This window comes from Nomascus leucogenys, chromosome 12 (assembly GCF_006542625.1).
Source record: "Nomascus leucogenys isolate Asia chromosome 12, Asia_NLE_v1, whole genome shotgun sequence".
NCBI classification, from domain to species: domain Eukaryota; kingdom Metazoa; phylum Chordata; class Mammalia; order Primates; family Hylobatidae; genus Nomascus; species Nomascus leucogenys.
Window position 1 is genome coordinate 1,550,916 of NC_044392.1, and position 27,113 is coordinate 1,578,028.

Sequence of the window (27,113 nt, forward strand, 5' to 3'; positions counted from 1 at the left end):
AGAATGGTCCTGTGGTTTTTACTTAAGTCTCTAAAATGGCTGGTGTAGTGTCTCACACCTGTAATCCCAGCACTTTGAGAGGCTGAGGAGGATTGCCTGAGGTCAGGAGTTCAAGACCAGCCCAGGCAACATAGTGAGACCCTCCCCTCTACAAAAAAATAAAATAAGTAAAAACAATTAGCCGGGCATGGTGGCTCGTGCCTGTAGTCCTAGCTACTCAGGAGGCTGAGGCTTAAACCCAGTAGGTTGAGGCTGCAGTGAGTTGTGGTCACACCACTATACTCTAGCCTGGGCAATAGAGCAAGACCCTGCCTCCAAAAAAAAAAAAAAAAAGTTTAAAAAGCCTCTAAAATGTCCTTCTGGTTCAGTCCCAGCCCAGGTTCAATCTCTGACATGGTACTGACAGGTGTCCTTGACTGTCCTCTCCTACTGAGAGATCTTATGTACAGGAGTTCCCCGCAGACCTCCTGGGCTTGTTAAGATGCTGTACGTAAAAGCAATTTATGAACTGCAAAGTGCTATAAAAATGGAAGTGTCATCATCTGTGAATCTGTCCTATGAAAAGTTATGGTAATTACCTTTAGAGGTCAGAAATACTCCCCACGTGTCTCCCACTTCCATTTGCAACCTTTGGGTTATCTCCAGGATTAACTAAACCCTTTCTTAACAAATATTTATTTTCCTGTGATCCCCCACCAATATAATCATTATGTCCACCCCCGCTGCCCCACCAATATAATCACAGAAAACAAAGAAGTGCACGGAAAAAACACAATCACCCACAGTCACAGGGTTGGTGGATAACCTGTTACCATGTTGGTGTGTGTATGGCCATTCTTTTGTGTGTGTGTTTATATCTGTATCACACGTATACAACATCTATATTTTACAAAAGTGGGTTATATACATATCGCATATATATGGTTTTATGCCTGCATTTCCTACTTAACGAAATTGTCTGTAGTTTTCTACAGCTTGCTTGCTTGTGGCTGTATGATTATTCCATGTTGTGGATTTACTTGAGTTGATAGAATCTGTCCCTCTTCTTGATAATTTGGATCAATCTATGCTTTTATTGCTGTTAAAATCAACACTGCAGCTGGACACGGCGGTGCATGCCTGTAATCTCAGCACTTTGGGAGGCCGAGGAGGGTGGATCACCTGAGGTCAGGAGTTCGAGACCGGCCTGACCAACATGGTGAAACCCCATCTCTACTAAAAAATACAAAAATTAGCCAGGCGTGGTGGTGCATGCCTGTAATCCCAGCTACTTGGGAGGCTGAGGCAGGAGAATTGCTTGAACCTGGGAGGCGGAGGTTGCAGTGAGCCGAGATCGCACCACTGCACTTCAGCCTGGGTGACAGAGTGAGACTCCATCTCAAAAAACAACAATCTCAAAAAACAACAACAACAAGAAATTAACACTGCCACAAATGCACTTGCACACATGGGTGTGTATTTCTCGTTTACTTCTCCTGGGATCTATTTGTGCTAGTGCTTTTTGACCTAGTGTGTAAGCACTATCTTTGGTAATTTTTCTTTTTCTTTTTTTTTTGAAATATAGTCTTCCTCCGTCACCTAGGCTGGAGTGCAGTGGCGTGATCTTGGCTCACTGCGACCTCTACCTCCTGGGTTCAAGCGATTCTCCTGCCTCAGCCTCCCCAAGTAGCTGGGACTACAAGTGTGTGTCACTATGCCCAGCTAAATTTTTTCGTATTTTTAGTAGAGACGAGGTTTCACCATGTTGGCCAGGCTGGTCTCAAATTCTTGACCTCAGGTGATCTACCCGCCTCGGCCTCCCAAAGTTCTGGGATTACAGGCGTGAGCCACCGCGCGCAGCCTATCTTTGGTATTTTTTCAGAGTTCCTTGACCATGAGCCATAGTAAGAAATAAATTTACACATGCAATCCAGGATACATATAACACATATGCATGCATGCACATACTCACTCACTCTGAAGCCAGAGTTTTACAAAAGAGCAGTTACCTTTACTGTTACTCTGATATTTTTTCTATGCGATTTCATTTAAAAAAAAAAATATATATATATATAATCATGGTGCACTAAATCAATTTTAAGGCCTGCTAATGGGTTACTACCCTCAGTTTGGAAAATCGTTTTTTAAGAGTAGCCAGTATCATGTTTATTCCCTGCTGGAGTAGGGTGGGAGGGAGGGGACTGGTCTCTGAATTGTACAATGCAGCTGTTGAATAGGCAGGTCTTAACCTCTCACTAGGCTCCCTGGGCTTCTTGGAGGAAGGGGAGAGTGGCTTAGTAACGGGCTTATGTTCTCTCTTCTCATGCCCAGCAAGTGCTGTGAAACTTAATAAGCAGCAGACGGACATCGCTGTGAATTGGGCTGGGGGCCTGCACCATGCAAAGAAGTCCGAGGCATCTGGCTTCTGTTACGTCAATGATATCGTCTTGGCTATCCTGGAACTGCTGAAGTATGCCTGCCTGGCCTTGACTCTTGGAAGAGCACCTTAGGCCAGGTTCCCATTTCCCTCTCCCCCGGGGCTTGCCTCCCTAGTTTGCTTTTCCTACCGATGTGCTGGCTAGGATGTGCTCGGTGAGTGTCTCTGGCCGTCATCTCCTTGATGGGGTCTTGGTTTGATCTGAGCCACGGCATGATCAGGGGCAGGTGCTGCTCAGATCCTGCCTCCAGAGTGTCCCTGTGTGGCTGGAGTTGACCCTGGCTGTAGAGTAGGAAGATCGGACTTGGTCGGCTTGGTCAGGCCTCTGGAGACACCCGGCCGCTCTTCCACCTTCCTTCAGCCAGTTTCCACGTCTCTGGTGCTTAGAGATACCTGAGGGAGGCAGCCAGCCCGGTAAGCTGGGAGCTGGCGCCCTTGGCGCGTCCCATCCCCAAAGAGCCCCCAGACCCCTGACCCCCTTCTGATCCTAGGTATCACCAGAGGGTGCTGTATATTGACATTGATATTCACCATGGCGACGGCGTGGAAGAGGCCTTCTATACCACAGACCGGGTCATGACTGTGTCTTTTCATAAGTATGGAGAGTACTTCCCAGGAACTGGGGACCTACGGGTGAGAATGCCCTTTAGGAGCCAACCAGCTCACCCTCAGCTGGCAGCTCTACTTCTCTCTCCTATCTCATGTCACTAAAAACTGCTTCCTGCCTCTTCTGCCATTCAGAATACCACATCCCAATCTGAAGCACTTGCCCTGATCTCTTTCCCTTCCTTATTCTGGAGAAATGGAATGATGGGACATAAAGGGCCAGAGAAAGAAGAGGGGTCTCCTGACTCACTGTACTTCCCTCCTGGCCACAGCTGGGTTGTGTCACACTATTCTTATGTCTCATAAGCCTTGAGTTTGGGGGTAGGAATTGGAACTCTGAAGGACATCTCAAGTGTTCTTCATGTTTTTGGGTCACTTTCCCCTTTAGCCTTTTGACTGAAAACTATGGACTTTCTCTCCAGAAAAGTACATGAGATTTTACATCTGATATAGAATAGTTAATAGACAAGTTGCCTTACTGAAGCCCATCCATGAACCTTAGGATAAGAATCCTTGGAAGCTACTTCCTTGAACTGTTCCATCTGCTTCTATTAGCGTGAATGCGGTGAAATCAGCTGTTGCCATGCCCAGTGGCCCTTGGGTAAAAAAGTGGCACTAATTCAGTTGTTTGCCATGGCAAACGTTAGAATAAATGAGCATTCACTTTTTTTTTTTTTTTTTTTTTTTTTTGAGACAGTCTCTGTTGCCCAGCCTGGAGTGCGGTGGCGTGATCTCGGCTCACTGCAGCCTCCGCCTCCCGCCTCCAGGCGATCTTGTGCCTCAGCCTCCAAATAGATGGGATTTAGCTGGGATTATAAGTGCGTGCAACTATGCCCGGCTAATTTTTGTATTTTTAATAGAGATGGGGTTTTGCCATGTTGGCCAGGCTGGTCTTGAAGTCCTGACCTCAAGTTATTCACCCGCCTCAGCCTCCCAACGTGCTGGACTTAAATAGGCGCACTCACTATTTTGAGGTTACTGGGAAGGACTTTCTTAACTCTCTCCTTCCCTCCACAACACCCTAGAGAGGGAGCATGGGGGAAGAGGAGTGAGCATTAGAGCTCTCTGGAGTGGAAAGGGTTGTCAAGGGTGGCTGTCACTTCTGTGACCCACCTGCCAGCCAGCTCTAACCCAATCCTAAGGTAGAAATCTTCTGCTATAGGGTAGGATATTCCATCTCTGGTCCCATCAACAGCTCTCAGCCTGGGTGTAGGCTTAACGCTATGTCCAGAGATGTTTTGCCAGTGAAGCTAGATTTGCCAGTGAAGAGAATGGTACTAACAAGGTACCCCTGTTCTGTCCTGGCCCACGTCATGGGCCTAGCTTGTCTCTCTTGAACGTCTTCGTTTATCCCTCCAGCCCCTATCCTTGACCTTCCTTCAAGCTTCATCCTTCAGTTTTACTTTAATGTCCTTTTTAATTAGGATATCGGGGCTGGCAAAGGCAAGTATTATGCTGTTAACTACCCGCTCCGAGACGGGATTGATGACGAGTCCTATGAGGCCATTTTCAAGCCGGTAAGTGGCTTTATCCACCCCTTGGGCTACAAACAGGGGATTGGTCGGCGGTGGAGGGGAGCAAAGCACCCCCACCATACCTCAGGAATCTCTCCTTACTAAAGCTGGTGGGGAGATAGAAGTGTTTGAACCCTGGATTGTTGTGTGGTCAGTTAGGGAAACAAACACCCATATTTGTTGATTCCTTCTATGGGTCAGGTCTTCTGCTGGATACAAAAATATCTAAGACATGATCTTTGCCCTCACGGACTATGGTGGGGAAGGCAGGCACATACCCAGTAGTCTGTGATTAGTACTGTTTTTAGATCTCCGTTTCTTTGGGCTGCTGGGAGATGATTGTGTTCTTTTGGTAGTGGTATGTCTCCTTGGTTTTTTGTGTTCCTCATTGCCTTACATTGATGTCTGCACATTTGAAGAAGTAGGGACTTACTCCAGTCTTTGCAGACTGGCTTTGTCTGGGAAAGCCCTTCACCAGTCAGCCCATCCAGAGATTCTGGAAAGGCTGTTTGGCATGTTCCATGGGCAGGCTGGCCTAGTGCCTGTGTTTTTGAGGGATGATCAGAGGAATGAGAGACAAACTACTGCCTGGGCTGGCAGGAGGGCAGCCAGGGATGATTTCACAGAGGTGCTGATGTTTAAGCTGGACTTTGAAAAACGAGGAGGTGCCCAGGTGAAGAAGGAGGTGACGGCAGTAAGGGTGGCATTTAGTAGAAGGAACAGCACCAGCAGAAGTGCAGAGGTGCCAGTGTGGCAGCATGTAGGCCAGTGTGGTATATGGGAGGAGTGCTGATGGAGGCGGTGGGAAGTGTATGCTGGGCTCAGTATTTCAAAGGGAGCCTTGAATGCCATGCCAAGGAGTTAAATCTTCACTTATAAACAGTAAGAAACTGCTTAACCTAATAAGGTCAGGTAGTCATTCAGCAAACACTGACTGCCCACTATGCATAGTATTTAATAAGGGCTACAGAAGTGGGAGTTGTGGTCTCGGTCTCAGTAATGTTAGACTCTGCTTGTGAGAATAAGATAAACTAAAAGTGCTTGCTCATAATGTAAGGCTTCAAGTCTGTAAGAGCGAATGAGTAGAGTAGATGCAGCTAAGGGTCAGGAAGGCTTCCTGGAGGAAGTGGCACTAGAGCTTGGGCAACAGAAGAAGAGATTTAGGGAGTTGACAGGGAGGCCATTCTAGGTTCAGTGTTACTAGAGTGTTAGAAGGGTCTTAGAGAACTTTTTAAATCGGAAAACTGAAATCCCAAGTGGGCAAGCAAAAGCTCCAGCCTAGCACTCCCTTTTCTCTCCCACGTAGCATGAGGGAGAGTGGAAAGGCAGGAGTGGGTGGGAAAGTGGTGCCCCCAGCCTTTCCACCCCAAACCTCGTATTGCTTTCTTGAGGTTGGTGGTGACCAGGATGTATCATTTTAGGTCATGTCCAAAGTAATGGAGATGTTCCAGCCTAGCGCGGTGGTCTTACAGTGTGGCTCAGACTCCCTGTCTGGGGACCGGTTAGGTTGCTTCAATCTAACTATCAAAGGTGAGACCAGGTAGCACGAGGATGGGTGGGTGGGGTCCTGCTTGGTTCTCCTGTAACTCAGCACCCCTTCTCCCACCAAAGGGCATGCCAAGTGTGTGGAATTTGTCAAGAGCTTTAACCTGCCTATGCTGATGCTGGGAGGCGGTGGTTACACCATTCGTAATGTTGCCCGGTGCTGGACATACGAGACAGCTGTGGCCCTGGATACGGAGATCCCTAATGGTAATAGCTGCAGGGCCAGGTTCGGCTGGGCTGGGTGGGAGCTGGAGCTCATCTGTCCTTAAGTTTATAACCCCTTCCCCGTTGGTCATGTGACCGCTCCTCTTCTGATACTAGTCACTGAGTCTCCCGCCTGTCCTCTTGTGATCAGCAGACCATAACCATCACTTTTTCCCGAGTCCTTTTTAGCTCTCTCCCCTCTCCCTCCTGCCTTTGGTCTGGACAGAGTTCTCAGTGGTAATTTACAGGTTTGGAATTTCTACTCTGTAGAGTAACTGGAGTAGCGAGTGAAGGGAGCACTCATAATGAGCATGGCCTCCAGTGTCCTAAACCAGGGACACGGGCCTTCTCCTAGCAACATATACACCACTGGCGTAGACATAGGAGAGTGATGTTAAAAAGATGCAAATCCCATAGGCAGCCGTGTCTCACAGTGTCTTGGAGGCATTCTCCTCTGTTTGGATAAGTAGGCCCAGAGAAACCTACAAATGCTTTAGGGTGCTTACGTGCAAATGGTTAGGGTGCGGTGGCCAGGTCTCTTGACGGTCTCTCTCCTGCCCCAATCAGAGCTTCCATACAACGACTACTTTGAATACTTTGGACCAGATTTCAAGCTCCACATCAGTCCTTCCAATATGACTAACCAGAACACAAATGAGTACCTGGAGAAGATCAAGTGAGTATATCCTCCGGCCATCCCTTGGTTGAACATTCCTGACTTTGGTTTGTCCCTGACCAGAGCCCTGCTACTCTCTCCCACTGGCCACAGACAGCGACTGTTTGAGAACCTTAGAATGCTGCCGCATGCACCCGGGGTCCAGATGCAGGCGATTCCTGAGGACGCCATCCCTGAGGAGAGTGGCGATGAGGACGAAGAAGACCCTGACAAGCGCATCTCGAGTAAGACCTAGACCCAGAGCCCTGTGCCTTCCATTCAATAGGCAGCTCCCACGTCCACCGCCATTCCTGGCCGCACACTCCCTCCAAGCTCCCCACCTGTAGAGAAATCTGTTCTCGCGTTTCGGTGCCTGTAGGAACAGGTTAGGGAACCCGAGTTCCTCCCTCTTCTCTGGCTCCCTTTCCCTTGGTGTCTCTCGGAGGACACGCAGGGAAGCGCTGGGCATAGATGCTGAGCTAGGTCAGCACCCGCCTGCCCTCTCACCCATGCTTCCCACTCCCTCCCAGTCTGCTCCTCTGACAAACGAATTGCCTGTGAGGAAGAGTTCTCCGATTCTGAAGAGGAGGGAGAGGGGGGCCGCAAGAACTCTTCCAACTTCAAAAAAGCCAAGAGAGTCAAGACAGAGGATGAGAAAGAGAAAGACTCAGAGGAGAAGAAAGGTGGGTTTGGGTTCAGCCGGGACTTGGGTCTTGAGCCTGAGAGGATGAATCTATTTAGGGCAGTGGGAGGAGGGAGTGACTCAGGCCCTGCCAGCCCCTGTGGGGCTCTTCCTCAGTTCCTTCAGCCTTTCAATGGCTCCCGGAAGTGGCAGGACCCACAAAACAATGAACCTCCACTGCCCGAGACGGCTCTCACATCCCACCCAAGCCCTTTTCCCAGCACTGCACCCCAGTTTCTCAGGGGGCTGCCTCCGCCCACCGGGTTCTGGCTGTAGCAGGCTGGGAAACCGGTCCCACCTGTTCTCAACAGGGCTCACTGGGAGGACCAGGGATGGGCTTTTCTCTCTTGTATGTCCAGTGAGCTGTAGTGTTGGGGAAGGGGTCTCAGGGTAAATGAAGACCTCATGGGTCTTTCCAGAGGTGCTGCCCTTGGCCATCCCTGTACTCTTGTGTTCCAGAAGTCACAGAAGAGGAGAAAACCAAGGAGGAGAAGCCAGAAGCCAAAGGGTGAGGAAGGAGCTGCCTGCGGCCATCTCCCTGGCATTGGAGCACCAGCCCCTTTGTCCCACCACTCTGAGGAAAGGCACAGGGACAGCTGGTCCAGCTTACAAAGGCCTCTTTCAGGGACCAGTCTGTCCGGCCCTGCAGTTCTAGGCAGAGCTAGGAGCCCCAGCCCCCAGTAGTCACCTGGGATCCTGTGGAAGTCACTGTCTGCACTTTTGCCCCAAGGCTCTGGGCTGGGTCATCTCATGCGTCTCTACTCTCTCCACAGGGTCAAGGAGGAGGTCAAGTTGGCCTGAACCGACCTCTCCAGCTCTGGCTCCCTGCCGAGTCCCTCACGTTTCTTCCCCAACCCGTCAGATTTTATATTTTCTATTTCTCTGTGTATTTATATAAAAATTTATTAAATATAAATATCCCCAGGGGCAGAAACCAAGGCCCTGAGCCCAGGGCAGCTGTGCTGGGTGAGCTCTTCCAGGAGCCGCCTTGCCACCTATTCTTCCCCAGTTCTTAACTTTGAACCATAAAGGGTGCCAGGTCTGGGTGAAAGGGATACTTTTATGCAACCATAAGACAAAATCCTGAAATGCCAAGTGCCTGCTTAGTAGCTTTGGAAAGGTGCCCTTATTGAACATTCTAGAAGGGGTGGCTGGGTCTTCAAGGATCTCCTGTTCTTTTCAGGCTCCTAAGGTAACATCAGCCATTTTTAGATTGGTTCTGTTTTCGTACCTTCCCACTGGCCTCAAGTGAGCCAAGAAACACTGCCTGCCCTCTGTCTTCTCCTAATTCTGCAGGTGGAGGTTGCTAGTCTAGTTTCCTTTTTGAGATACTATTTTCATTTTTGTGAGCCTCTTTGTAATAAAATGGTACATTTCTATATCCTCCTGAGCTTGTTTCCTTTGTGTCCCTGGGTTGGTTTCAACTCTACTTCCCTGCCCTTCTGGTGTCCATGAGTATCGGGGCAACCCCCTGAACAAGAAAACCCCATAAACTTACCTGCCTGCCTTAAAGTTTGAGGTGAACTACTTTCCACCAATCTTCTCACCCTACCCCCAGAAGACCACTCATTCAAGCACCACTAAAGGGACGACATTTATTCCTTTTCCAAATGTTACAGTAAAACCAGGTGGAAGCGAATGGTTTTAGCAGTTAGAAAAAAAAAAAAAAAGTACAAATCTGGGGTTTGGCCATTAAAAGTTATTTACAACAGTGGGAGAAAAAAAGACAACAAGAAGTTGTTTCACATTACAGACCTCCCCCCACCCCAAAGCCTAATACTCGCTTACCAAGTCAAAAAAGAGACACAGTTGATTCACAAGCTGGAGGTTTGAACTTGAGTAAGACATTTATAAAAACCTAGACGGGGCAGTGTCCTCCCCAGCCCAGGTGCCACTAGGCACAGCACAAGAGACTAAAAACAACAGGGGAAGGCTGGACACTCAAGGTTTGGGAGTATAAGCACCCCACTTCTGGCTCGGGGATTTGGGGAGTAGGGTAAACAAAACCTACTTGGAAAAGAATTGGGGAAGAAAACCAACAACTGCCTTATGCAGGGGTGGGGACAGGGAAAGAGGTAGGGCCAGGGACAGGAGCATTTCACATCACTAACCTAACTTGGGAAGCTGTACGGGACCATCTTCAACTGGCCTTAAGAGGAGAACCAGATGGCTGATGGGAGAATCCACAGGAGGGAGAGGAGGAAAGGGAACGTGGCTGGGAGGAGGCAATAGCCCCTTCCTTTCTGGGCACAGGAAGGCAGCCAGGGCACCAGGTCCAGGCAGTGACCTCACAAGGACAGCACAGTTTTTGCAGCTTAGAGATCACCCACCTGCCCCCACCTAGCTACTCATTCTGCTCATTGCTGGCTGGTGTAGGGCCACTCTCCGGCCCCGAGGGAGTGGATGGCTCTGTAGCCTGGGGCCCTGCCTCTTCTTCTGAGGCTGCACTAGCCTCTGCCCCCTTGGCCTGGGGCTCCTGGCTCTCAGGGGTGGCTGCGGCCTTCCCTTCCTGGGCAGTACCCTCGTCGCTGCAGGCACCGATCTCCCCCTGCTCCTGCTCTTCCTCTGTGGGTGAGGAGGCAGAGGAATCACCCCCACCCTCCTTCCGATTTCTTTTGAAGGACAGGCCGCTTAATTTGAAAGGCTTCTTGAAAGAGAATTTCTTCTTCTTCTTGGGGGTCTCCTTGGGGGGGACCTCCCCCTTGGCCTCAGCACCCTGGCTAGGGGGTGCTGGCTCGATGGCATCGCCAGTGGCCCCGGCTGCCTCATCTGTTCCGTTCACGGGGGGAGACTCCCCTTCACCCTTGGGGGATAAGTCTCCATTGCTTTTCACGTGGCCATTCTCCTGCAGGGCAGAGGGGACAGCAATGAGGGCAGGGGCTCCCCCTCCCCCAGCCCGCTTCTGGTCCCTTCTAGAGGACGGGGTCCCCGATTCGATTCTACTGCAACCCGAAAGTCTGGCTTCAGCCTCACCCACACCCAGGATCCCGTCAAACACCTCCCTCTCGCCCCTCACGGGCGCGCGGGCACCGAGCGCGCAGAGGGCGCGACCGGCAGGAGGCGCTGGGGTCCCGTGGCCCCCACCCCCGTCCCCCGGGGCGCGCTCTCTATTCCGCGCGGAACCGCTCCGGATCTGCTGCGCGGATCCCGGGCAGGCGGGCGAGCCGCTTTAGGCGACATTGGGCGGGAAGCCGCCCCGGGGCGCTGTCTCTCTGCACCTGGACGGCCTATTTTCCCAGCCTCCCGCTTTGTGTAAGTGGCCCCCACCCACCCCAGGCTCTCCCACATCTCGGCTCCCCCTTAAAAAAAAAGAAAGACCGTGGGCCACCGAGGTCGGGTCTGCGGGTGGAGTGCGCTCCCCGCCGGGCCCCAGCTCCGCGGCCCCTGGGCGCCCCCTTGGCGTGGCCCAGCAGCGCCTTTGTTCCCCGCGCGGCACTCGGGGCGGCCGGGGGGCAGCGCCGGGGGCCGGGGCCGCGAACAAAGAAGGCGGCGGGGCCCGGCCGGCGCCCCCTCCCCGCCCCTCCCCTCGCTTCGCCCGCGGGGGCTGCGGCGCCGAGAACAAAGGGACCGGGCGGGGGAGGGGGCGCCGCGTGTCCCGGGGCGGACAAAGCGCGCGGCCCCGGCCCCGGCCCCGGCCCCTAGAAGGGGCGAGGTGCGAGAGGAGGGGCTGGGGCCGGCCGGGCCAAGCGTACCCACCTGGCCGTTGGCCTTCGCGGGGGAAGCGCCTGCTGCCTCCTCGGCGGTCACGTCGCCCCGGGGAGCCTTGGAGCTCTGGCTGCCCATGATGGGGGTCTGCTGGGGGGCGCTCGGAGCCGCCCCGGGCTCGCGCCGCAGTGGATAGTACGGCGGGGTCGGCCCGGCCGGCGGAGGGGTGGGGCTGGCGCCCGAGGGGGAGGGGTGCCGGGGGAAGCCGAGCTGCACCTCCGCTCCGCGGCCGACCCGCTAGCTGCGCCCGCCGCCGCTCCGCTCCGCGCCAGAATGCCGCCCGCCGCCCGCCGAGCTGCCTATATATAAGCGCCCGGAGCTCGGGGCGGGGCCGGACATTTAAATGCGCGCCCAATCGAGGGGCGGAGGCGGGGTTGGCTCGCAGGCCCCGCTTGCGCAGCAGGCGACGCTGGCGGTCGGGTACCCCCCCACCCCACCCGAATCCCAGGGGCAGGTAGAGTCCGGTGTGGGCAGGAGCGAGGCTGGTCCTCCCGCCAGCTGGGCGGGGCGGGGCGGGGGCCTAGAGGAAGGAGACGGGCAGTCATTCTCTGCTCCACCTCTCCGCTCCACCTCTCCGGTGGGCGCCCCCGCAGCCTGGAGCGGCCCCCAACGCCTTGGTCCTGCAGCCGCTGTCAGTCTCCCGCTTGAACCCTTCGAAGGGCTCACACGAACAGACTCGTCAGATGGCTGGTCCTGAATTATACTCTAGAAATGTGGTCACAGAAGCCGCAGGGCCCCTGCGCTGGGCTCGGCACCCGCTCCGGTCTGGAGAGCGGTCAGAGGTCCCACCCACGTCCCTGCCTGCCTGCCGTGGCCAGCCGGGGAGCGGAGGGCTCTGACTTGCCTCGGGGTCACTCTGGTCAGACTAGTGAGGCCTTTCCCTCATTCCTCCTTTCAGTCCCTTGGTGGCCAATCATTCTGAGTGGGGACAGACAGATTCGCCTTCAGCCCCTCCTGCCCTCAGTCTGGACCCACAGCAAAGTCCCACGTGGGGGATTTTGTGACCTTGAAGGGCATCTCCATCCCCGTTGAAAGGCCAAGACTCAGAGGCATTGACAACCTGTCTGACTTGGCTCTGGTCCTTTCTCTTTACCTCCACACACAACTCTGCTCCCCTACATCAGGGTGCCCCAGGCCGGCAGAGGAACCCCAGCCGGGGACTCAACAAACCTCAAAACACCCCAGTTTCTGAAGGGGAGGGATAGGATACCACCAAGGGTCCCTCCGAGGGACAGCCCCTTGAGGACAGCCCTCAAAGCTGCCCAACCCAGCTTCCCACCCTGCCTGAGAGCAAGGGAGCCCGGAGGTGCTCCGGGCTGGAGACTCCCTAGCTCTGGTCCTCTGCCACCTCTCCTTCTGCTGACCTGGATAGGCTGGTGGGAACCCCAGAGTCCTGGCGGGCCCCGGATGTCTGTGTCTGGCTGCCAGCCCTCAGCCCCCAGGAGGAAAGGGATGGGGGCTGGAAGGAAGCAAAGTGTTGCAAATGCAAGGCTGTGTCCCAGCCAGCTCAGCAAGTCCCTCCCCTCCCTCCTACGGTGAAGCCTCCTGGGAGGCCTGAGGCTGTGAAGTGTGGAGACACCCCAGGGCCTGAGAAATTGGGAACTCCCCAGAGATCTGACCACAGAGGGGCGGGGAGGGCTGAGGTGGCTTCTACATTCTGCACTCACTCCTGTATCCTCCATCCCCACCCCCACCCTGAGACTACAGAATACCCTCAGCGATCTCAGCTTCACTCGCCCCCCACCCCCGCCCCATTTCACAGACTGGTACCCTGAGGTTCAGGAAGAGAAAGTGACATGCCCAAGGGCACACAGCAGCTACCAGTAGCTGAGGGTGAGAAAAGGCTTGGAGAGGTTTGATAACATGGGCCAAGGGCTGCAAGGAATCCCCTGGCAGAATTTTCTGTTGAGATCTTGGGGCTGCCTGGTCAGAGTGGGAGGCAAGGGCTAGCTTTGGGACAGGGAGAGGCACCGTGCCCCCACTGCAGCTCACTGAAAGTACCGTGACTTCTCCACAACTTGCCACTAAGGGACGGATGTCATGACCTGCTCTCTGTCTGAGCCACAATAGGGAACCCACAATGCTGCCAGGCGCTGCCCGCACCAGCTGGCTGGGCTCAGATGGAGGGAGGGTGTGTGAGTCTTGGAGGGGTTGGGGTCAGAGGTTAAGAGCAGAACCTAAGGCTTCTGATCCCCAGGCACTGCCTGGCGGGGATGAGGGGCAAATCTTCCCAAGGATCCCAGGAGGAGCATCGAAGAGCATCAGGGTGAAAGACCCTGGGTCCCCAGAGCCCCAGAGGGAGCCTGGTCCCCAGGGGATGCCCTGCATCCCCACCAGACATCCCAGGAGGCTGGGGAGGGGGCGCCTGGGAGCCTGATCCCTCAGCAAATCCAGGTCCCAGCAGAATCTGACTTCTGGAAGAGGCAAGAGGTTTAGGATGCTTCAGGGTGGGGGTGGGAGGGTACAGCAGCCCCACGGCCTCCTCAGTCCACACCGCGGCTCCTTCCTCCCCAGCTGCTGCCAACCCAGACAATACGCCCATTGTTCTGCGTCTCCGGGAGCCTGTGTGCAACTGCGTGTATCTGTTTCTCTCTGTGTGTGACTGTGTGTATTGCTCTGTGTCTGTGTGTGTGAGACTTTCTGGCTCTGTGTGTGTGTGTGCGCGTGTGCCCAGGTGTGCACGTTTGTGGTCGCGTGCGTCTGGATCTTTGTGTGGCCCTGTATATTCAAGGGTGAAGGAGAGAGCCTGGTGATCCTGGTCACTGAGACTTGCTGCGTATGTGCCTGCCCCTCCTTGAGACTGTTGCGGACTGTGTTTGACTGGGTGTGAAACTCTGAGTGTGTGGCTGTATGAGAGAATATGGATGGGCCGGGCGTGGTGGCTCTCGCCTGTCATCCCGCTGCTTTGGGAGGCTGGGGCGGGAAGATTGCTTAAGCCCAGAGTTCGGGAATATCTGAGTGTGTGGAGCAAAGAGCGGCTCCTTTATGTCTGGGTGAGTGTTCCTGTGGCAGGGGGGTGCCTGTGTGTGCCTCAGTGTGTCACTGAGGCTGTGGCTGTGGTGGTCAGAACCTTTGAGATGTAGGCATTTGCCAGGATGGAGTGACAGGGAAAGGAGGAATAAGAAGGACGGGGTGACTCTGGGATGGATGGGGGAAGGGAAGCTGCAGAGACCAGAGACCCCACGTTCATACAACTCCTTATCTGTCCCAGTTCTCCTAGTAAGGGCTCTGGCCCTGGCCCTGGCCTGAGATGCTCCCGGCCCCACCATGAATCAGGCACGGACAGCAGGGGATGAATTTCCCTGGCAGGCAACCTGGGGCCTCTGGAGAGACGCAGGGCAGGGGTGAAGATGGGAGGGGGCAGCAGAAACCAATGCCCCATGAAGGAGGTGGGGGGATACTTTGAGGCCTGTCAGGCCCCGGAGCCTTGTGCTGAGGACTGGATTAGACGCCAGGGGAGGTGTGAATGGGCAATATGTAGTCAGAGATGGAGGCGTGGGCCTTCCTAGCGGAGGGACCGGCATATGTAAAGGCCTTGGGATGGGAAGAGACATCATCAGAGGTGCCAACGGAGGCCCTGGGGAACGGCGACTTGGCACAGCCCCAGTCCCCATCTCCTTCTGGGGAGCATCAGCTGGGCCTGGAGACCGCAGTTCTTGCCCCAGGTTGGGCACTTCTTGCTGTCACCATCAGCCAGTCCTCTCTCCTCTTTGGCCTCAGTTTGCTCATCTGTACAGTGAGAGGCTGGGCTCTGTGATTCATAGTTGCAGATACTGACTGGAGTTCCTCTTTCTGCTCACACTTAGACATCTAAGAGTAAGTGGTGAGTCAGGCAGGGTCCCAGCCCTCAGGGGTTTCCCATGAGGGGAGGGAGAAAAGAGACAGGCCATATCTTAGGGAGAAGAAAGCCAGACCTAGCATTAGATGAAGGACCTGTGGGCTGCCTGGAGGAAGAAGAACATGAAGAAGAGCTCAGAGCAGGACAAAATGGGAACAGGAATGGTAGGTGTGAGGGTGCAGAGGGAGGCAGAGGCCTTTTTTGGAGCAAGGTTTGGGAGGTGGGATCCCTAGGATTTGGTAACTGGCTGGGTGCAGGGACCAGATACTAATGCTGCCCACCTTTCTGTTTGGGGTGACAGCGGGTGAAGTGGACCTGTCAACTGAGATAGGCCATCAAAGGGAAAAAGAACGTAGGAGGGAGTTGCTGAATCTAGCCTTGTTGCGTTTGCGATGTCCAAGGAAGATTCAGGGGGATGTGCAGAAGGCAACCTGAAGTCTGTATACTTCACATAGACATGAGATCACATTTCCTGAGCCAAAGGCTGGCTAGTGACTTTACAGGGACAACGGACAGAAGGTTTTAAGTCAGGACTGACCCCTGGAAATCTAGGCCTCTGATTGCTGCCAATAAGGGGGTAACGGCAGCCAAGTCGTGCATCGGACGCCCAGGAGGTGCCTGGATGGCAGGAGCACTGCACTGGTGGGCAGCAGCAGGAGAGGGCTCCGGGAAGAAGCCAGCAGCTGACTAGGGGCAGGAGAAAGCACAGAGTGCAGACCAATGGGAAGAATCTTTAAAAGGCAGAAAGGGGGCAGGGCGCGTCCCAGCACTTTGGGAGGCCGAGGTGGGCAGGTCGCTTGAGGCCAGGAGTTCGAGACCAGCCTGCCCAACATGGTGAAACCCCACCTCTATCAAAAAATACAAAAATTAGCTGAGTGTGGTGGCGCATGCCTGTAGTCCTAGCTACTCGGGAGGCTGAGGCTGGAGAACCGATTGAACCTGGGAGGCAGAGGTTGCAGTGAGCAGAGATTGCACCATTGCACTCTAGCCTGGGTGACAGAATGAGAATCTGTCTTAAAAAAAAAAAAATAGGCAAAAGGCAGGAATAGGGGCAGGGTGCGGTGGCTCACACCTGTAATTCTAGCACTTTGGGAGGCCGAGGCAGAAGGATTGCTTGAGCCCAGAAGTCTAAGACCAGCCTGGGTTATAACACAGCAAGGACCCATCTCTACAAAAAATAAGATAGGCCGGGTACAGTGGCTCACGTCTGAATCCCAGCACTTTGGGAGGCCGAGGCAGGCGGATCACTTGAGGCCAGGAGTTCAAGACCAGCCATGGCCAGCATGGTAAATCCCCATCTCTACTAAAAATACAAAAATTAGCTGGGTGTGGTGGTGTGTGCCTGTAATCCCAGCTACTTGGGAGGCTGGGGGATGGCGTGGTGGTGGGAGTTGCAGTGAGCCGAGATTGTGCCACTGCACTCCAGCCTGGGCAACAGAGTGAGACTGTCTCAAAAATAAGTAAGTAAATAAATAAATAAATAAATGTTTTTAAAGGCAGGAAGAACAGAGTAATCACCGTCATTGCTGCCAGCGTTGGTTGCGTGCCTGTTGTATGGCAAGCCTTGTGCCGCCTGCTTTCCATATGTTCCCTCTGGCCCTGTGAGATGTGTACCACCGTCGTCCCCATTTCCAGAGGAGGAAACAAGGCCAGGACTAGGGGAAGGTGGTTTTCAAGAGCTCTGAGGCGTGTGTGGTGCTAGGGTCAGCTGGAGGCATCCAGAGAGGGTTCTGAGCTCCAGGCTGAGAGGAGCTGCCAGAGGTGCTGGCAAGGAGAGCCGAGGCAGCTGCGGGGCCTGCCCCAGAGGCTGGACGCCGCAGAACCAGCGCTGCTTCTCATATGCCTGGGTTCCCTGGCTCCCGGCTTGGTTGTCAGCAAGACCCAGGTGTGCTGCGTCCCTGCCAGTGACAGGCCTTGAACCCTGCTCTGGATACGGGGGCACCTCAGGGGCCTTTCACTGGGACCTGCCATCCAGACAGTGACCAAATCATAAGGACAGGGGTTTCGAAAGTTCCCTTTCAGAATTCTAGGCCACCCAGACCTTTCATTTCTCCCTTCCCCTCCCCCTTCCCCTGGTTGTGCGTGTGTGTGTGTGTGTGTGTGTGTGTGCGCGCACACGGGCACACATGTGTATGTGTGGTGGTTGCATAGACTGGATGAGGCCCAGCCACTATATGATAGAGCTGTCTCTCTGGGGCTCAGTTTCCCCAATAGCAAAGAAGCCTGTAATTCCAGCTCGTCTGCTGACCTCCCCCAGGCTTGATGAGGTCACCAGAAATTCAACCCAGTTTATCTGGGCTGCCCAGAGCCTACCCTCTCCCACTTCTCCTCACCTCTTCCTGACTTTCAGTTTCTTTACAGATCCTGGGTACCTTTGGGAAAGGAGTGGCCAAACCAGTGGAATGCGGGTCCCTTACAACTTTCCAACCAAAATCCCCCACTTAGGGGAAGTCCCTTCAAAAGAGAAACTGGGCCGGGCATGGTGGCTCATGCTTGTAATCCCAGCATTTTGGGAGGCTGAGGCAGGCGGATCACCTGAGGTCAGGAGTTTGAGACCAGCCTGGCCAACATGGTGAAACCTTGTCTCTGCTAAAAATACAAAATTAGCCGGGCATGGTGGCATGTTCCTGTAATCCCAGCTACTTTGGAGGCTGAGGCAGGAGAATCGCTTGAACCCGGGAGGCGGAGGTTGCAATGAGCCAAGATCGCTCCATTGCACTCCAGCCTGGGCGACAAGAGCAAAACTCTGTCTCAAAACAGCAACAACAAAAAGAGAAACTGAAACTCCCTCCTAGCCTAGTCCCCAATCCCACCCCTTTCTCCATCACTCCAACCCCACCCCACTACCTCTCCTATTCCGCCTCTTCCCCGAGACGATCCGAGCCCACACTACTGCTGCCTTCCAGCTCTGCAGCCCCAGAGAGGTCCCTTCCCCTTGCTAGCCCCACTCGCCCACTCTAAAATGAAGACACTGGGAACCCCTTCAGGTGGTTGTGAGGGTTGGGTGAGGTATTGTTGTGTTGAGGTGGTGTTCGTGGTGAAGAGCTGGCTCCATCACCACTGTGTGACTTTAGGCCCTCTCTGAGCCTCAGTATCCTCATCTATAAAATGGGAATGATAATAGTACTCATTCTGTGAGGTTATTGTGAAATAAATGAGTTGGAAGCATCAAGGAAAGCCCTTAAAACAGAGCATCCTGGCTGGGGGCAGTCGCTAATGCCTGTAATACCAGCACTTGGGAAGGCTGAGGCGGGCGGATCACCTGAAGTCAAGAGATCGAGACCATCCTGTCCAACATGGTGAAACCCCATCTCTACTAAAAATACAAAAATTAGCTGGGCGTGGTGGTGGGCACCTGTAATCCCAGCTACTTGGGAGCTGAGGCAGGAGAATCGCTTGAACCGGGAAGGCAGAGGTTGCAGTCAGCTGAGATCCCGCCACTGTACTCCAGCCTGGTGACAGAGGGAGATTCTGTCTCAAAAAAACAAAACACACACACACACCCCAAAAACCCCGTGCATTTGAGGTGCAGACCACACTGGAGGATTTCAATAACGTTCCTCAGGGCTGTTATGTAAAATTCCAGGGCAGGCGCCAGACACAAACTTGGTGCCCAACAGTTTCCCATTCTTGTCCTCTCTCTCTCTCCTCTCTTTCTGCCCTGGGGAGGGGAGCTGGGAGCCTAGGATTGCCCTGAGTCATCCCTGTGGCCCCTTCATCATCTTTCCTCTGGGGCAGGTAGTGAAGGCACTGACTGGGCTGTTCCAAGGACGGGAATTGTTCAGGGGGGAATTTATTTGGCTTCCGTAAATTTCCTTATTTCCTTCTTTCTCTTCTTCTCTTTTTCTTTCTTTCTTTTTTTTTTTTTTTTTAACAGGGTCTTGCTCTGTCACCCAGGCTGGAGTGCAATGGTGCAACCATAGCTCATTGCAGCCTCGACCTCCCTGGGCTTAGGTGATCCTCTCACCTTAGCCTCCCAAGTAGCTGGGACTACAGGTGCTCACCATCATGCCCAGCTTTTTTTTTTTTTTTCCATGTTGCCCAAGCTGTGGCCTTAGAACTCCTGGACTTCAGTGATCCTCCCACTTCGGCCTCCCACGGTGTTGGGATTACTGGCGTGAGCCACTGCGCCTGGCCTACCCTTCTTTTAAAACCCAGATCAAACCACTCCCAAGGAGCTTTCCCGAGTCCCCAGGAGGAAGGGCTGGCTCTTCCCACCATAGACTCCATCGCTCTGGGCTTTGGGCTCGGCACCTCTCACACCTTCCTTACGTCCTCCACTGCCCAAACCAGGAACCTGGACCGATCTCAGCTCATTGCTCCTCTCCATGCCCATCGCCCTGCGGAAGACCCTTCATTCACCTGGGCTGGGCAATGTCATCAGCTTCTCACTGATCTTTCCGCCAACCAGTCCTGCCCCTCCAGACATTCTCCACTGTCTCAGGGTCACTTTCTAATAGAGGGTGCTCAGCAGCTATTTGTTGACAGACAAAGTAAACGAGGGGAGGAATGAACGAAGGCGTGACAGAAGTGTAAAAACAAATGTGCTCCCCTTGGATTCTAACCTTTCAGTGGCCCCCTATTGCTCTCAGGACCAAGCCCGAGCCTTACATTTAAGGTATTTGCTATCTGAGCCCCACAACACGCTCTGGGCTTCTGGCCAAGCCATAACCTTGCTCTCCTTCCTGCCTTTGCACAGGCAGTCCCCTCTGCCTGGCTGTCTTTCCCTGCTATTGCAGTAATCGAGGCCAGAGACGGTGGGGCCTGAACTCAAGGCGGAAGGGAGAGTTGGCCAGCACCCATGTGCCTTGAGCTCAGGGTTCTCCCTGCTCTCAGTGCTGGGGCTTAAGAGGGTAGCCTTGGAGTTGAAGTTCCAGGTGCCTGTTAGAGTCCCCATGGAGACATCAGGCTGGCAGTTAATGGATATATGAGTCTGGACTACAGAGGAGAAGCCCCACCTCCAGGTAATAGTTCAGGAGTGATCCCAAATTTGAAGCCAAAGGGCTCAATGGGATCCACTAGAGAGAAGGAGTGGCTCAAGAAGGGAAGGCAGAGCCAGGCTGGGTGCGATGGCTCACGCCTGTAATCCCAGCACTTTGGGAGGCTGAGGCGGGCGGATTGCTTGAGCCCAGGAGTTCGAGACCAGCCTGGGCAATGTAGTGAGACCCCCATCTCTAAAAAAAAAAAAAAAAGGGCAGAGAACATTTAAACTCCCGTCAGGGGATCAGCTGATGGCCAGTGAGCCAGGAACAGGGGGTGTCCTCAAGCCTGGGGGAAGAAACAGCTTCCGGAAGGAGTGAGTGATCCACCATGTGAAATGCCGCTGAAAGGCAGAGGAAAGGAGAGGGACAGGAGCACAGGGGACGTTCAGGAGCAGCAGCCACAGGACTCAGGGAAGGACTCAACGTGGGAGTGGGGAGGTCGGAGGTCTGAGGGGGACCGGAGGTCTGAGGGGGACCGAAGGTCTGGCTTGGGAAAATGGGCAGAAGGGTGTGCCAAGCGCCACGGAGGAAGCCTGGGGAAGAGCAGCGGCCTGTGCATGGAAAAAGAGGGGTCGGTTTGGGCCAGGCTAAACCGAAGTGGCTTTGGGATGTCATTAGATCTATGGCCTGGAGAGAAATCTATGTTGGAGAGAGAGAAAAAATGAGACCACCAACCACCCTCTCTCTCTCTTTTGTCTCCTATGAGCCCATCTATATGCTACTCTGAAGTCTCTATCTCCAGCCTAGATCTCTGTCCAGAACTCCCGGTGACCTTGGAGGTCACCCTGGATGTCCCATAGGGACCTGTAAAACAGACAAACAGGCCCCAGTGGACACAGATCAGAGAGGACAGAGTTGGAGGCAGGAAACCCAGGGAAAAGTCAATTGGACTCGTCCAGACAAAGGCAATGGTGGCCTGAACTGGCAAGGGAAGAGGGTAGAGGAGGAGAGGATGAAGTCTAGAGACGGTGCGGGAGCGGAGAGCCCCAGAGATGGGGACTGAGTTCTGCGTGAAGGGAGAGGGGCTGCAGGAGGGAGGGACATGGCTGCTGCTCCGGAGAGCTGGGTATGGGGCTGCCCTGAGCTGGCCTCATTTGAGGCGGAGCCCACCTGGCTGCCAGTCTCACCTGTTTCTTTGACTGACAGCCCCGCAAAGGGCAGGGGATGGGTCATGGGGTTTTTTTGTTTCTTTTGTTTTGACAGAGTTTTGCTCTTGTTGCCCAGGCTGGATTGCAGTGGTGTGATCTCGGCTCACTGCAACCTCCGCCTCCCGGGTTCAAGTGATTCTGCCTCAGCCTCCCAAGTAGCTGGGATTACAGGCGCCTGACACCACTAATTTTTGTATTTTTAGTTAAGACAGGGTTTTGCCACGTTGGCCAGACTGGTCTCAAACTCCTGACCTCAGGCGATCTGCCTGCCTCGGCCTCACAAAGTGCTGGGATTATAGGCGTCAGCCACTGTGCCCGGCCCATAGCGGGGGTCTTATGTGGGTGAGGGAGGGGGGCTCCTGTTGAGCAGTGAGTGGATGAATCAGGGCAGCTCTTTTCTCTAGCCATCAGCAACCTCTGCCAGACCTTTGCACGGAGGCTTGGGAGAAACCCCTCCAGGCCACAGCCCTGGACAGGACCCGGGAGAGTGGGTAAGAGAGGGTGCAAGGACAGGTGCCTGAGGCCTCGGACCTAGCTGAGGGCCAGGGACCAATCGCCAGACCGCACCCCTCCCCTGCTTTATTTATTTATTTATTTATTTATTTATTTATTACTATTTTTTGAGACAGAGTCTCGCTCTGTCGCCCAGGCTAGAACGCAGTGGCGTGATCTTGGCTCACTACAACCTCCACCTCCTGGGTTCAAGTGATTCTCCTGCCTCAGCCTCCCGAGTAGCTGGAATTACAGGTGCACGCCACCACGCCCAGCTATTTTGTATTTTTAGTAGAGATGGGGTTTCACCGTGTTGGCCAGGCTGGTCTCGAACTCCTGACCTCAAGAGATCCACCCACCTCGGCCTCTCAAAGTGCTGGGATTACAGGCGTGAGCCACTGCACCCAGCCCCTCCCCTGCTTTAAACCTGTTCATGGCTCCCTGTTTCTGCCTGGATAACCCCTTGTACTGGCTTTCAAGGTCTTTGAAGCTATGCCCTGGCTGGCATCATTTTAGGGAGAGCCCGCTTGGCTGCCAGTCTCACAAATCCCCAAACCTTTCTCCACACTGTGCCCTCTGCCTGGAATACGGCTCCCCGGGCATGTCCACCCCAGTGCCCGCCCACCTGTCAAGATCCAGCTCCAGGGACCCCTCCAGAAGACTTTCCTGACCCACCAGATGACCCACTGTGCTCCAAACTAATGTCACCCTCCTGTGACACTGTACTCAGCTGGTGCATGTCTCCTCTTTCTGTGGCACTTTCAGAGTCAGGAGAGTAGGAACCAGGCCTTTTTCATCCAGTATCCCCCCAAGGAGCTCATGGGTGGGGTAGGCATGGTGGGAAGGTCAAGGGGTGATGGCAGAAGCTCTTCCAGCCCTGTAGGTTTGGTCAACTCAGTGTGTGTCAATGGGAAAAACCGAGATCATCCCCTCAAAGTCGAGATAGCCAGAGTGAGGCCACAGCGATTTTATTTGGAGAATGAAGGGCAGAAGCACAGAGATCTCAGGAGGGAAAGCAAAGGTAACTCATTGTCATCCACAGAGAGGGGACTCAGGATCACGCTGCGTGTCCAGGCCATCTTCCCTCTCAGCCCAGCCTTGGCACAAGTCGGCCCCAGGATCATCATGTGATAGAGCCTGAAGCCTGTCTCCCCAAGTCCCTGGAAAATAGACATCTGTGACACTCCTCCCGAATCCCAGGGCACAGGGAGCATGGCTGAGCACGCCAGACTGCCTGGGCTCAAATTCTGTCCTGCCATGAACTGCCTGGGTGTCTTTGGACAAGTCATTTGACAGCTCTGAGCCTCTGCCTTCTCATCTGAGGACAACGGGAATAATGAGGGTACCCACCTCATGGGGATGTGATGAGGCTTAAAGAAGAAAATGCATGCAAACTTTTAGCACAGTACCTGGCAGTGAGTAAATGTGCAATAATATTATTACTATTTTATCAAGAGGCCTGGATTCTGGTCCCAGTTCTGCCACTGTTTTCCCTCCCTGGGCCTGCTTGAGTTTCCGTCTATAAAGTAGGTGTTAATTGATTAAATGAGATAATGGATGCCAAAGAAGCTTCTGAGATGAATGATTATTTCTGCCCTTTGAAGTTCACTTCCCCGAGGCTGCAGGGTGTTGTCACCCCCACTCTATCAGGTCTTTACTGGGCTCTCCGTCTAGGCAGGACCCGTTGCTGAAGGGCCAGCCCATCTCCCTTCTGCCCATCTCCTCCCTTCTGCCCACAAGGCAGAATGAGAGGAAAAGGCTGGGGTTGCCTCAGCGGGACTGTGGTTAGACAGGACGAAGAACTTCCTTCCGGACTGCAGGATGCTGCCCTGGGAAGGAGCCAGAGGTCGTGGGACTGATGCCATTGGGGGGAGGAGTTGCTTCCAGGGGAATGGCCAGGCCCAGCCAGTTAAGCCAGAGTTAGCCAGTGGGGTGAATCTGCTGGGCAGTGACCTCACTTCCAGAAACCCTGATGGGGCCCTGTTTAAACTGGCCCCAGGGCTCCCAGGATCACAGACAAAAAAGACACAGAAACACTATTCTCCAGGCACAGAGAGCCAGAGGCAAGTGGTTCCCAACAAGACTACACTGTCCCGTCCGCCAAGAACACTCCTCCCAAGCTCTGGAAGCGGCCGACCATCCTTGCTAGCCTTGTTTGAGACTCGCCTCCTCAGAAGTGACCTCCCAACAATGCACGCATTCTCTCAGCATTTCCTGTGCCCCAGCTGTGTGGTAGGCACTGTTCTAGACTGTTCTAGACCTGTGAACAAGACCAAGTCCTGGCCGGGCGCGGTGGCTCACGCCTGTAATCCCAGCACTTTGGGAGGCCGAGGCGGGCGGATCACGAGGTCAGGAGATCAAGACCATCTTGGCTAACGTGGTGAAACCCCGTCTCTACTAAAAATACAAAAAATTAGCCGGGCGTGGTGGCAGGCACCTGTAGTCCCAGCTACTTGGGAGACTGAGGCAGGAGAATGACGTGAACCCGGGAGGCGGAGCTTGCAGTGAGCCGAGATTGCGCCACTGCACTCCAGCCTGGGCGACAGAGCAAGACTCCGTCCCCCTGTCCCCCCCCAAAAAAGACCAAGTCCCTGCCCATCCCATATCAAGTAGCACCTGACCCAGCCCTGTTCTTCTCAAACATAACACACTGTTTCTCTCTCCAGTTTATGGCCTGTCTCCCCACCAGAATGTATGTTCCATGAGGGCAGGGACCTCAACTGTTTGCTTCACCAGTGTAAACCCAGTGATTAACTCAGTGTATAAACCTGTCGCAAATCACTAAAATACGCCCTTCATAAATATTTGTTTTGTTTTTGTTTTTTTTGAGACAAGGTCTGCTCTATTGCCCAGGCTGGAGTGCAGTAGTGCGATCTTGGCTCACTGCAACCTCTGCCTCCTGGGCTCAAGTGATCCTCCCACCTAAGTCTCCTGAGTAGTTGGGACTACAAGCGCATGCCACCACACCTGGCTAATTTTTCGCATTTTTAGTAGAGACGGGGTTTCGCCATGTTGCCCAGGCTGGTCTAGAACTCCTGGCCTCAGGCAATCTGCCCCCTTCAGCCTCTCAAAGTGCTGGGATTACAGGCGTGAGCCACCACACCCGGCCAAGCCCTTGATATATATTCGTTAACTAAATAGACACCTGGATCAGAGATCTAACACACAGAAACAGAACCACACTCAGAGGTGGTACAGACTTTCAGAGATGCACCGAAATGTGAACACAGGCACACAGGATGATTGCCACGACAGGGCCCTTCAAACTGACCCCGAGCTTCCCTTCCCTTGGTCATTCAGCTTCGCCTCTAGGCCCAGGGCTGGAGTCACCTTTGCTCTGGGGCTGACCCAGTTGGTGCCCACCCAAGTGCACCACTTTCCTGGTCCCCGACTCCCTGCGCCGGGCACAGAGCTGGTATTATGTTTGAGGAGTCCTATTTGGGGCTCCTCTACTTTTTTGGGGGTGTCTTCTGACAAACAGAAATTTCAACATAGTCAAATTTGTCCAACTTTTTAAAAGTATGTTTGTGTCAGCCCAAGAAGAGTGGGGAAAAATAACCCTGCAAAGACCACGCCCTGCGCTCGGGGCCCCTCTGACTGCGGGTCATCTGCACAGGCTGCTGCAGCCTCGCAGGCCGCGACTGCAGCGGGCCGACCTCGTGCTCGGGCCTCGCCCCTCCCCCACGCCTCCAGCTAGGCCCCGCCCAAGACCCGCCCCTCCGCAAGGCCCCGCCCACCGACGGCACCACCCCCCCGTGGCCCCGCCCCTCACCGGCTCTCACGGGCGCAAGGGAACTAGATGTCGCTTCCTTTTGCCCAGGAAATAGTAGTTAATATTCTGCCACCGGTGCTTCCACCTGGAGGGAGGGGAAATCGGGAAGACGGAGTTGGGGCAAGTCTTCCCTCCCTCCGGGTCTGCGCCCGCTCCGCCTAGCCCCGCCCCTTCCTTCCGCTCCCGGTCGCCCTCAGACCCCGCCCTTCCCACCCAGTTCCGCCCCCTCCCCTCGCTCCCAGGCCCGGATCCTCGGCTCTGGGGATCCGCCCCTTCCTTAGACCTCGCCCCTTCGCACAGGCCCCCGTCACCTCGTCTACTCCCCGGGCCCTCGCCCCGCCCCTCCCGGCGCGCTCACGTTAGTCTCGGGCGCGCGCCGTAGCAGCTGGGCCAGCGCGCCGAGGGCACGTCGGCCAGGCCGGTGGCCGGGGGCAGCAGTAACAGGTTGCGTGCGGGCCAGCGCCAGGCGGCACCCGGAGGGTGGCGGCGCTGCGGGCTCAGCCAATAGTCGCCCAGGCTGCGGCGGGCGGCGGGCGCCGGCAAGACCGGGCCCCGGCTGCCCCAGAAACACAACTCCTGGTCCAGGCGGTGCGGGGCCGTGGCCCGGGGCCGCCTGCGGGGGAGATGGGACAGCGGTCACCCCAGGAGAACACGACAGGCGGGGAGGAGGAAGCTGCCTCCGATCGGACGAGGCAGGGCACGGGCCGGGGTCACTCCTGGTCGATTTAGAGGGACGTGGAAAGGGACTGGAGGCCCCCACTGGCGCCTTCCCAAGGACCTGAGTGCCTCCTCCCCCAGCTGCCAGACCGGGGCGCTTTATCCAGCTGGCGCCCTCCCTCGGGCCCCCTCACCGGGACAGAAGAAAATTCACCACGAAGTGAGCAGTCTGGGTGAATAGCATGGTGTCCGGCCGGTCTGGCCCGACTTCGGCCTCTTTAATACCTGCCTGGGCGAGGAGGGGGAGGCCTGAAAACTCATATTCCCCCCGGGCCCGGCTGTTTTTAGCAGAAGGCCAGTAGGCGTCAGCTGGCAGAGGGGTTGGGGGCAGAGCTGGTCTCTCTCGTGAGGTCTAGTCTAGTCTGCCCCCACTAGCCGCTTCAGTGGGAGGGGGCTGGTCACCAGATCTCCAAGTTCCCCAGAGACACTCCTCCCCAGGGTCAAGGACAGAAGTGCAAGGACAGAGGCAGCAGGAGGGGGCCAGGGACAGGAAGGTCAGCTGCCTATTGGAGAAACCCTTCCTCCTCCCACCCAGGCTTCCAGCCCCTGCTCACACACTTTTTTTTTGAGACAGGATCTCACTTTGTCATCCAGGCTGGAGTGCAGTGGGACGATCATAGCTCACTGCAGCCTCGGCCTCCTAGGCTCTAAGGATCCTCCTGCCTCAGCCCCCCAAGTAACTGGGACTACAGGCACTCACCACCACACCTGGCTAATTTTTTGTATTTTTTTTGTAGGTACAAGGTTTCACTATGTTGCCAAGGCTAGTCTTGAATTCCTGAGCTCGAGTGAATCACCGGCCTTGGCCTCTCAAGTCTAGAATTACAGGTGAGCCAC

The 27,113-nt window shown here is 54.7% G+C and overlaps 3 protein-coding genes and 1 long non-coding RNA gene across 6 annotated transcripts in view; 2 read left to right on the forward strand and 2 right to left on the reverse strand.

Annotated features, from left to right (window-relative positions):
* Window positions 1-9,005, forward strand: part of HDAC1 (histone deacetylase 1) — a 41,076-nt gene extending 32,071 nt beyond the window's left edge. Inside the window, exons 5-14 of one of the 3 annotated variants that reach the window (XM_030823316.1) lie at window positions 2,311-2,449; window positions 2,908-3,049; window positions 4,447-4,539; window positions 5,958-6,066; window positions 6,148-6,288; window positions 6,853-6,961; window positions 7,055-7,185; window positions 7,471-7,623; window positions 8,042-8,130; window positions 8,396-9,005. In XM_030823316.1, the coding sequence (XP_030679176.1) occupies window positions 2,311-2,449; window positions 2,908-3,049; window positions 4,447-4,539; window positions 5,958-6,066; window positions 6,148-6,288; window positions 6,853-6,961; window positions 7,055-7,185; window positions 7,471-7,623; window positions 8,042-8,130; window positions 8,396-8,638 (1,349 nt within the window). In that variant the 3' untranslated portion in view covers window positions 8,639-9,005. The remainder of the gene's footprint in view (window positions 1-2,310; window positions 2,450-2,907; window positions 3,050-4,446; window positions 4,540-5,957; window positions 6,067-6,147; window positions 6,289-6,852; window positions 6,962-7,054; window positions 7,186-7,470; window positions 7,624-8,041; window positions 8,131-8,395) is intronic. The other 2 variants (XM_003276363.4, XM_030823317.1) reach the window with 2 other exon arrangements.
* Window positions 9,006-9,203: 198 nt separating this feature from the next.
* Window positions 9,204-11,620, reverse strand: MARCKSL1 (MARCKS like 1). Its single transcript, XM_030823318.1, has 2 exons — window positions 11,319-11,620; window positions 9,204-10,467 (listed from the first exon to the last, which is right to left on the reverse strand). The coding sequence occupies exons 1-2, from the start codon at window positions 11,403-11,405 to the stop codon at window positions 9,967-9,969; spliced, it is 588 nt and encodes a 195-aa protein (XP_030679178.1). The 5' UTR covers window positions 11,406-11,620; the 3' UTR covers window positions 9,204-9,966.
* On the forward strand, window positions 10,751-23,352 carry LOC115837535. The gene is made up of 2 exons (XR_004032548.1): window positions 10,751-10,874; window positions 22,830-23,352. It is a non-coding gene; the product is annotated as an uncharacterized LOC115837535 (long non-coding RNA).
* Window positions 22,866-26,579, reverse strand: LOC100585547. Its single transcript, XM_030823319.1, has 4 exons — window positions 26,411-26,579; window positions 25,918-26,172; window positions 25,560-25,644; window positions 22,866-22,947 (listed from the first exon to the last, which is right to left on the reverse strand). The coding sequence occupies exons 1-3, from the start codon at window positions 26,458-26,460 to the stop codon at window positions 25,566-25,568; spliced, it is 384 nt and encodes a 127-aa protein (XP_030679179.1). The 5' UTR covers window positions 26,461-26,579; the 3' UTR covers window positions 22,866-22,947; window positions 25,560-25,565.
* Between the last annotated feature and the right edge of the window lie 534 nt (window positions 26,580-27,113).